This window comes from Misgurnus anguillicaudatus, chromosome 6 (assembly GCF_027580225.2).
Source record: "Misgurnus anguillicaudatus chromosome 6, ASM2758022v2, whole genome shotgun sequence".
Classification (NCBI taxonomy): domain Eukaryota; kingdom Metazoa; phylum Chordata; class Actinopteri; order Cypriniformes; family Cobitidae; genus Misgurnus; species Misgurnus anguillicaudatus.
This window is the reverse complement of record NC_073342.2, coordinates 9,292,462-9,303,375: the sequence shown is the minus strand read 5'-3', so window position 1 is coordinate 9,303,375 and position 10,914 is coordinate 9,292,462. Positions and strand designations below refer to the sequence as shown.

General features: G+C 36.9%; 1 protein-coding gene across 2 annotated transcripts; it reads right to left on the bottom strand.

Annotated features, from left to right (window-relative positions):
* Nucleotides 1-275: 275 nt before the first annotated feature.
* LOC129433639 (overexpressed in colon carcinoma 1 protein) lies at nt 276-10,815 on the bottom strand. 2 transcript variants are annotated; one of them, XM_055192292.2, is made up of 7 exons: nt 10,567-10,815; nt 10,297-10,379; nt 5,855-5,879; nt 5,539-5,574; nt 5,335-5,414; nt 993-1,022; nt 276-901 (listed from the first exon to the last, which is right to left on the bottom strand). In XM_055192292.2, the coding sequence occupies exons 1-6, from the start codon at nt 10,740-10,742 to the stop codon at nt 1,018-1,020; spliced, it is 405 nt and encodes a 134-aa protein (XP_055048267.1). In that variant the 5' UTR covers nt 10,743-10,815; the 3' UTR covers nt 276-901; nt 993-1,017. The 2 variants fall into 2 exon arrangements, with proteins under 2 accessions (XP_055048267.1, XP_055048266.2); XM_055192291.2 differs by having other exon boundaries at nt 276-1,022; nt 10,567-10,800.
* Between the last annotated feature and the right edge of the window lie 99 nt (nt 10,816-10,914).

Genomic DNA, 10,914 nt, shown 5'->3' with positions numbered 1-10,914 from the left:
ATTAATTGACAGAACACTTTTTTTAGTCTAATATTTTTTAAGTTAAATGAACTAAAAATTTTACGGCAACCATGTAACTTATTTTTTTAAGTTAAACCAACAAATCTTTTAAAGATACGTATTGATACCATAAGGGTACAGTATCTGTACCTTAATGGAACATATTGGGATCTTTCTAAAGGTACTGTCCTTAAATGTCTTTTTTTCCGACGGTGCAGGAGCAGTTTTTGCATAAAAAACTTGCTGAAAGATAAAATAAAAGAGATCTCTTCTGTTTCATAAAAGTGTGTATTTTAATTTCATATACATAATTCACATTTGACACATAAAATGTTAATAGTACAATCACAAGTCAGTATCCTGAAATAGTATTAAATATAGCAATATAATAAAGAAGATTAGTAAATGGGAATGAGTTTATTATAATAATGAGATGATGTGGTGATTATCAAAGTGTATTAAAAAACTACAATCTATATGTTCATGTCATTTGTGTGTCTACAAATTCAATTCAGTAGTCATGCCGCCACCTCTAGTCATCTTAGTGCTAAATGTTTCAGCTAACTTTGTTACACTATGTAAAATGTTTAGATCTGAAAACTTATTTCATAATTTTATAGATTCATAAAACCTTTATTGCAGAGAGTTGATTGGATCTGATGTCTCAGCTAGTCTCTTCCATGGTGACTCCAAAACACCAGAAAATCATCCTGGGTGACCGCCGCCACATCAGTAAGGAGATGTCAGACAGCGACAGTTCCCATGGCAACACAATCTACACTTAAACCCACAATAATGCTCAGTGTTTCAAACAGAAGCCTCTGTGTTCCAGCCGTCATGATGTCACAGTGATGTCATACACCAACATTTTCGGTTCCAAAGTCAGCTCGGTTCTCTTCGCCTGCAGGACATTAAAGAAGTCACTCCGTCTGCTTTATTCAGATGTCTTCAAAAACAGCGACTGCATAGCTTTGATTCAAGAGAAACCAGACCTTTGTAGTTTCGTGTGATCTGTTTTTAGTCTGCGGAAGGGAAAGAGCTGTTAGTTTACATCACAACATGAGCAACCCGAACAATTCGATTTCATGAGGTTAAGCAGATGCCCCTAATTGAAAAGTCATGCACCTACAGTAAAAGTGTGGGTTTGTGTCTTTTGGGTAGTCGTACCCTAATTGTGAGGACATTTTGTACCTATGATGTAGGCTAAACCCACCCGTCCGCGCACGCACACACATTTTACAGTACATTTTGTTTTTCTATTAAGCTCTGAATCTGAGAATCTATTTGTGAACGACGAGCACCTGCTGTTCAACAAATGTTCTTCACACAATTCAAGAGCGCAAAACAAAAACATATGAGCAGTCTCACAGCACTGTTGAGAGATCATTACACAATCATCCTTAAAGGAATATTCGGGGTTATTCATAATTTAATGTCTATAGCAAATGCCGCTCGCTGTCCTCTACCACATGCACTTCTGACTCTTCTAGCTTGTGCACAAAACCTATAGTAGCTGGCACACTGACAAATGTTCCCATTAACATTTAAAACGCAAATATCGCACTGTTTTTACAATTTTACTATAATGCATTAACCAAAGGCTTATCATTTGCCCAATTATAATACATATTCTGGAGTATTCCTTTAATTTACTGCTTTCCAGTAGCTCAAGGACAATGCATATACATAAAATTACAAAAAAATAAAATAAAATATATAGAAAAAATAAAAAACAACATATGGAAATAACATAAAAAACGAATAAATAAATGAATACAAACAGTATGATTTGAATTTGCTTATTCTCACTCTGAAGTTGTGTGGTGAATTATGTTGGGTAATGGAAAGGTAATATATGTTTGTTTCTATTGCAGGTTTCTATCTGATTCACAGGGTTATTATGGGTAATTGCTCCGGTCATTACAGCCTTTGATTTTGAGTGTGTTGTTGTCAGGCCTTTCATAGTCTTTTTGCCGGCACAGAGGACATATAACTACAAATAGGTTATTTCCATACATCGGTTATTATGTTCAGTTCTCGTATGGCTGCGTAGAGCTACATGAACTACACAAGTTCTGTTTGTAGTTCATGAATTTGTTTGTAGCTCATAATTCAGTTAGCAGTTTATCATAAATCTGTTAAAGGTGCCAAAGAATGCATTGAAATAATATGTTATATTGTTCTTTGATATTTACATACAATGTAACTTTATTAAGTGCAAAAATTATCCAGAGATGTTTTTTACATGTCCATTTACAATGAATGAATTGTCTATTTTGCCCTATTTGGAAGGGTCATTAATAGTAATGTTGAGCTCGGCTCTGATTGGCTATCTGAGGGTCATGCCAGTATAGCTCGCATTATTAAACATGTTGGGGGTGTACATATCAACTGTTACATCACAGTCGGTGTTATGTTAAGATTGGTCTGTTTTCCACCAGTCTTTTGCATGCACAAGGTTAACATAAGAATGAGGAAACAAATGCGTTTGAGGCTCATGATATGTCATTACCATGTACAGACCTCTTATTATTCATCTATGCCAAGGTAAAGACAGTTTTTTATTCTATGGCATCTTCAATAGTTGATCACAATTCTGCTTGTTGTTGATCATGAACCTGTTTGTAGTTGGTCATAAATTGGTTCTTGTTCATAAATCTGTCATTAGCCTCTTTTACACAGTAATTCTGGTAAATTACCATGAATTTACCAGAATGAATTTACCAGTAAATACAAAAATGTGCTGTTCACACACGCAGTGGCGTTCCGTTATTTTACCAGTAAGACATCATTCACACATCAGTATCAAAATACCGGTAAATTCGTTGAGAAAGCGGAAGTACCTGTAGCACGCGGCGAGCTCAGTGTTGTATTTGTAAACAATCCACGTCGTTCATATCCACGGTCCGTATTTTGTTGTTTTCATGTCTGTGGTAAACAGTCGCGAAGTTGCTCATGACCAAACAACATTGAATGAGACGACGTCAAACCGAAATGCGTTTTTAACAACAGTACTGTTGGCACTTTAGGCTTCACAGAGGGCGTGCTAAGGACGTCGGCAATTCAGCGGTCAGCTGTTTTTAACAACTTTGGTAAAGAAATGTGGACGTAAACTCCAGGTGTGCTCAACTTTCAAGCAGCATGTGTGTGGAAACGTCAGTAAACAGTGCGGGGGTAAACGTCGTGCTGTCAGCACGGTCTGACGTCGTCCGTTCTAAATGCCGGTAATCCTATAATTTTCGTTCACACACAGCGCTTACCAGTAAATTACTGGTAATCTTACAACCTGTCTTACTGGTAAATTGGGAGCACTGATTTACCGGAAAGGTTCTGTTCACACATGATCTGTTAACTGCAAATTACCAGTAAATTACAGTAAAGACTGTATGTGTGAAAGGGACTATTGATCAATCTGTTTGTAGTTGATCAAGAATCTGTTTGTAGTTCATGAGTTTGTTTGTAGCTCATAATTCAGTGAGCAGTTGATCATGAATCTGTTAAAAGTTGATCACAATTCTGCTTGTTGTTGATCAATAATCAGTTTGTAGTCGATCATGAACCTGTAGTTGATTATAAATCTTTTTGTAGTGAATCATGAGTCAGTTTCGTAATCGGTTCGTAATTGATCATAAATTGGATGTTAATCATACATTTTGTGGATCATTTATATTTATAGTAAATTATGGATCTGTTTTTGACCGTAAATCTGTTGTTGATCATGAATCTGATCATAGTTTACCATTAATCTGTTTATAGTTGATCATCAATATTTTTGTAGTTAATCATAAATCTGTTTGTAGCTGATCATTAATCTGTTTGAAGATGATCATCAATCTGCAGTTAGTCATGAATCTGTAGTTAATCATTAATCTGTTTGTAGTTGATCATTAATCTGTTTGTAGTTGATCATAAATATGTTTGTAGCTGATCATAAATCTGTTTGTAGCTGATCATGAATCTGTTTGTAGTTGATCATGAATCTGTTTGTAGTTAATCATAAATCTCTTTGTAGTTGATCATTAATCTGTTTGTAGTTGATCATAAATATGTTTGTAGCTGATCATAAATCTGTTTGTAGCTGATCATGAATCTGTTTGTAGCTGATAATGAATCTGTTTGTAGTTGATCATGAATCTGTTTGTAGCTGATCACGAATCTGTTTGTAGCTGATCATGAATCTGTTTGTAGTTGATCATCATGAATCTGTTTGTAGCTGATCATCAATTTGTTTAGTGTTTCATAAATGTGTTCACCTGAATTGATCTTAGACTCCAAGATTATGTGTAGCCACACTTTTGATAGTGTTTGTACACTAAACAAAATCATAAACGCAACACTCAATCAAAATCATAATTGCGTTTACATGCACAGAATAAGCGGATAACTATCAAAAATCTGCTTATTATAGAAAACTGTTTTCATGCTTTACATGCAAATCAATAAGCCGGCTATGCAGACAACTGCGTTTACATGGGACTTGGAGAATTGTCAGGTTTCTCGCAGGTAGTGATGGCACCGCCTATAGTACATAATAGTGGTTCAAAAAGCAGATGGCATATCTGTCTTAAGCTGTACTGTTGTATCTCTTCTTGTGTCTGCAGAACCTGTAAATGTAACATGAGTTTCTATTTTTGCAGTTTCTCTGTCAACTTCTTCAGTTGAGCGGAGACTTTTATGTGTTACTTTGCACTTACATGCGCACATGGACAAAACCGTGAGAAAGCGGGTTAAGGTGTTTACATGCCACGCGAAATTGGGGTAATAAGCAAAACACTACCTGTGCCGATCGTTTTTTGCTTACGCCGTTTATGGGCTTTCCCCAATAAAAGAAAACTGTTTTACATGTTAACATGACCCCACATGATATCAGTTTATTAAGCATAATCGGTGTAAGCCTGTGCATGTAAACGCACTCACTTTGTGGCCAGCCTAAGGCTCACCTGTGCAATAATCATGCTGTCTAATCAGCATCATGATTTTGCCACCTGTGAGGTGGATGAATTATACCGGCAATCTTTGAAATTAGATCTTTGAGTTCAGCTCATGAAAAATGGGGGCAAAACAAGTGTTGTGTTTATAATTTTGTTAAGTGTATAACATTGGGTCCACAAGGCTTTACTTTAGCCACGACCCCCACACTTAGACAGGAAAAGACTAATCACCATGTATAATGTGTATAATGCGTTAAATTGTTGCTAAATTATGTAAGCAATGCAAAGGTCATGGGTCGACCCCCCTGGAATACACATACTGATAAAAAATGTATAGATGGCAAACACTATAAGTGTGTGTTACACTTTGGATAAATGCATAAATGTAAATTTTCTTTCTCACCTTTTCGTGAGGATTTTGATTGGCTGGCAGCTACTGTGGTCAGGTCAGCAGGAAGCCCCACATACACACCTCCATAGTTCCTGTAAAATACACAGTTCGAACGCACACAATCAAAAGATTGACTATGCTGATTCAGTTTCATCATACTGTTTTATACTAGCAGGTGTTTAACATTAATGCAATGAATGTAGAGGAGCGTCTCACCTTCGTTTCTCATCATCTGGTGAAGGTTCTTCTGTCCTGTATCAGGAAAACAAAGATTCAGATAATTTCTTTCACTACTACAACATCATTCAAATATTTTTGCATTAACACGGTGGACAGTTGCTGTCTGCTGACTTTGCTAGTGAACTAAGATGCATCATGCTTTGGGTTGGACAATGATTGTTAATTGTTTAGCATGCATTTGGGCCCTCAGGGGTCTACTGTATGTGCACCCCAAACAGTTTGCTTAAACAAGCTATTGATTCTCTTCTGTGAATGAGGTATTCATAAAATATAAAATGATCAAATCACTTACACATCTTTGACAGCCTCTGCAGGACCTGCAGGAAATAGAAGAGATGAGTTCAATGTTTCTTACTGCACTGTTTGTTGCTAATAAGGACCAAAATCATGAGCAGAACAGCTGAAAAAATGAAAGATGTGACCAGGTCACTCTCAAGCACTGTTTGCTTCTGTATAGCTCAATAGTAGAGCATTGTGTTGGCAGCACAAGAGGTCATGGGTTCAGACCCAGGGAACAGACAGCTGATTAAAAAATATATACTTTGTAATACACTGTAAGATGCTGTAATAAAGGCCATTGCTCGGTAACAGAGCGCAGGGATCGAGAGGGTACGTAAGATAAGCGAGTGAAGGTAGGGGGGTGCTGACCCAGTGGTGGATTTAAAGGCCAAGAGCAGATATTTGATGCGAGTTACTATAGGAAGCCAGGGTAACCTGTATAAGTGTAGCATTGTGATTATATTTGTCATGCATTGTAATGCAAAATTGGTCTGGACAGATTTACATGAGTAGTTCCAGCTTAATTGGTATTGCATTGTGTTAGCAACACAAAGACATGGGTTCAATCCCCAGGGAAAACGAATCCCCAAATGATAAAAAATCACAGGATAAAAGCATCTGCCAAACGCATACATGTAAATGTACAACATGGTCCTAATGTACAGTAAATGTACAGTTATGTTCAAAATAATAGCAGTGCAACTGCTTTATCAGTAACCTGATAAACCACAGTTACCGTATTAGTAGTAGTAGTAATATTTCTGTATTGGAAATGATTTACTTACAGATGTAGTAAAAAACATTGGTAATGATATCTACACCAGTGGTTCTCAAACTGGGGTCCGTGGCCCCCAGGGGGGCCGCGAGATGGTTCCAGGGGGGCCCCAGTTTTATGACTTTTTATAAAATACATTAATTTATCATAAATTCTGTGAAATTAAACCTAAAAAAAAATAAGGCAGCACTACTTTGTATAATTTAATGTTTTGTTTAATTAAAATGTGAAGTTCTATAACTGTTTTTTGTCATAAATTTTCTTTGGGGGGTCGCGAAGGAATGCACCGTACACAAAGGGGGCCGCACGCTGAAAAAGTTTGAGAACCACTGATCTACACTACTTGTTATAGACTAATTTATTGAAAGTGGCGTGATCAAAATAATAGCAGTGTAAAGTTTAATTCAAAAATTATTTTCGAATTTATTACCTTTTAGTGATTTATTAAGAAAGACGGGAAGCAAATGTTTCACGCGTTGCTATAAAATGAATTTCTTAGTAAAATGGACCGTTTCATCATTGCTCGGAGGAACAACGTAATCTGATTAAAAAGTTGATTTGAGAGGGGAAAACGTATAAAGAAACGCAGCAAAGTTTAGGATGCTCAGCTATCTGAAATCATTTCAAGTGCCTTAATGGCAACAAAAACCCGAAACACATGGAAGAAAACAAGCAACTATGGTTAATACAGATTGAAGAATAGACAGAAATGCAAAGATTTTCATCACCTCTAGAAAGATCAAAGATGATCTAAAATGATCTGATTGAAGCTAAGCTGTTTGCAAGAAGCTCCCGTAAAGCACCATTGTTGAAATAGAGACATGTGAAGAATCACATCAACACATCAACTGGCCCAAAGAAACATGGCGTAACATTTTGTGGCCTGATGAGAGTAAAATTGTTATTTTGGGGTCTAGTGGTTATCTCAGGCGACTGTCGGGTACTGAATTCAAGCCACAGTATGAAGACTGGTGCACATGCTGGTGCCAAAATCATAGTATTGGGATGTTTTTCATACTACAGTGTTGGGCTTATTTATTTCATACAAGCCAACATGGATCAGTTTGAATATCAGAATACTTAAAGAGGTTATGTTGCCTGTTACAGAAGAGGAAATGCCCCTAAAATGGGTGTTTAACAAGACAACCTCAAACACACAAGCAAGAGGGCAAAATATTGGTTCAAGACAAAAACGATTGAGGTTATGGAGTGGCCAGATAAATCCTCTGATCTCTACCCCATTGAAAAGGGGGGGTACATTAAAAATGCCGTTTCTGAAGCAAAACCTAAAAATTGACAGGAACTTTGGATCCTGGGCTGAAATATCTGTTTCTAGGTTTCAGAAGTTGATTAACTTGATTTGACATAGATGTGCAACAGTTATCAACAACAGTGGTTATGCGACTAAATATTAATAATACAATAGTTTAAAGTGAAGTTAAATCTTAAAGTGTCTAAAGCAGTGGTCTCCAACATGGTGCCCGCCAAAGCACATTCATTCTAGTCTCAATTGTAATATTTGTTTATTACATATTTTTTATAATAGCTTGACTTCTTTTATATGTATATTAACATTTTAAACAATGAAAAAACATGTCAACAAAAAAAAATGTTTTGAGTAGACTATAAGTAACGCTCCAGATTGTTTTATCCATTGTTGTAGCCCTTGCTCACAAAAAGGCTGGAGACCCCTGATCTAAAGAGTCAAATGTTGACACTGCTATTTTTTTGAAAATTTTCTTTCCTTCCTTTTAAAAGAATAAGACAGACTTGTAAATGTTGTTAATATTGTGATTTGGAATTGAATGTGTAATGTTTCGATATATTTGATATAAGGAAATAAAATCTATTTTTAACATTTCTGCACTTTTTTCCCTTTTATTATTACACTGCAATTTTTTTCGACACAACCGTACTGTATATACACTCACCTAAAGGATTATTAGGAACACCTGTTCAATTCCTCATTAATGCAATGGTGTAATGGTGTGGGGGATGTTTTCTTGGCACACTTTAGTGCCAATTGGGCATCGTTTAAATGCCAAGGCCTACCTGAGCATTGTTTCTGACCATGTTCGTCCCTTTATGACCACCATGTACCCATCCTCTGATGGCTACTTCTAGCAGGATAATTCACCATGTCACAAAGCTCAGATCATTTTAAATTGGTTTCTTGAACATGACAATGAGTTCACTGTACTAAAATGGCCCCCACAGTCACCAGATCTCAACCCAATAGAGCATCTTTGGGATATGGTGGAACGGGAGCTTCGTGCCCTGGATGTGCATCCCACAAATCTCCATCAACTGCAAGATGTTATCCTATCAATATGGGCCAACATTTCTAAAGAATGCTTTCAGTACCTTGTTGAATCAATGCCATGTAGACTTAAGGCAGTTCTGAAGGTGAAAGGGGGTCAAAGACAGTATTAGTATAGTGTTCCTAATAATCCTTTAGTTGAGTGTAAGTGACATGATACAAACACAACGAATATTACCACTTTAAATACATAAACAATCCAGCTCTGATGGTATTGATACAGATAATCATAGAGGTCAGTTTCCAGTCATCTATATAGTCTGTCAAAACCACTACAGTTTAATTCTCTGGTTACAAATGTTCACTTGTAACCTTTAACAGTATGATCTCTATCTCTATCTCTTTCACACACACACACACACACACACACACACGCCTGCAGCCTTTGGTTTGACAGGACAAAAAACATTTAAGCATGTTAAGGCTCTTTGTTTTGCTCTTAAAGATCTATTATAGACCAACATACAACTTGATAGCGATTTTATATGTTGGGTTTTCTGTATAAGATGCCTGTGAAGCTATAAAACCAGTTCAAGGTTTTGTGATTCAACCGAGTAGTAGTCACCGATGAGATGTCCTTAACATCTCACTTGTTCCTCATATAGACAGCAATGAGCATTTACTAGACTTTCCATCTTAAAAGAAGATTCTTGGATTCTTTGCGAATCCTTTATTATGCTTTCTAAGCAAAAAATAAACAAATAAATGTACTTCTAGGATCAAGCAGCATGTATGTTACAGCTTTGACAGATGTGAGAAGTTTGTTCTTCATCATTCAAATTTATATAAAACTGAACAGCATATGGCAGATAACTAGATTACTAGCTTACTTTAACACGTAAAAGAAAAGAAAAAACAGGAGACGAGAGGACACAATAGGGCTTTTTGTCAGGAGAAACACCTGAGAAGCAGGAGACAGCTGAAGTCTCAGTTTGATCTCATTGCTGATTCAGTTTTTATTTGAAACGCTCACACATGCTCCCTCTTTATTGAGTGAATCAACACAGATCTGACCTGAATACACATTAGACGTATGTCAACAACTGTACAGTGGAGACTGTAATAAACATCTCCGTGCACAGCTACAATCCACTGCTGCACACTGAGATTTTTCACCTTTAAAACAACATTCCTCTACACATCTGTCTATCGCTGTGCTCGGTTTACACGAGATGGAGATACAAGGTCCTAGCAAGGCACAGGACTTACCTTCACTATTACAGGAAGATTACAGGGCACACTAATTCACAGGCTATTCTATACAAGTAGAGATGTTCAGAGACAAGAGGGACCTAAAGTCAAAGAATTGCAAAAAAAAAATGGTCCATTGATAAAAAGGCTGTGACTCACAAGCACTCACCTCCCGCTGTTGTGCTGGTAGCTGAAGAATTTCCACATCCCATTTTAGCATGAACACAGCTTCTCGCTTTCTGCAGCGTGATGCTTTAATGGAGAAAAACGAGAAGGATGAATTAATGAAAGACAGCTCTGGATCTGGTGAGCTGGAGCCTGGATCATTCTGTAGTGAGAGAGAGAGAGAGAGAGAGAGAGAGAGAGAGAGAGAGAGAGAGAGAGAGAGAGAGAGAGAGAGAGAGAGAGAGAGAGAGAGAGAGAGATGCTTGACCCTCACATGATTCGCTGCTCTCCTCCACCCTGACAGTTGCCATGGAAACAAGGATGAGGGGGGCTTTGGCCTGCCTCCAGTTTTACAGGCTGAGTTTGCAGGGAAAACAATTTTGTCATTTCAAACCTGTCTCCTATTAAGTTTTCTGTTGAACAAATTTTTGTTGTATGACTCCATTTCATAATAATCAGATCTGCTCCGAACAAGATTATAATATAGTATCCAGTATAGTCCTGCAGGCGGCGCTGTTAGATAAAAATCAGCAAGTTTTGAGAAAAAGAAAATATTGTATTATATTTCATATCATATATGTTACATTTAATAACAACTACATTTTTATAAATAAATGATAAA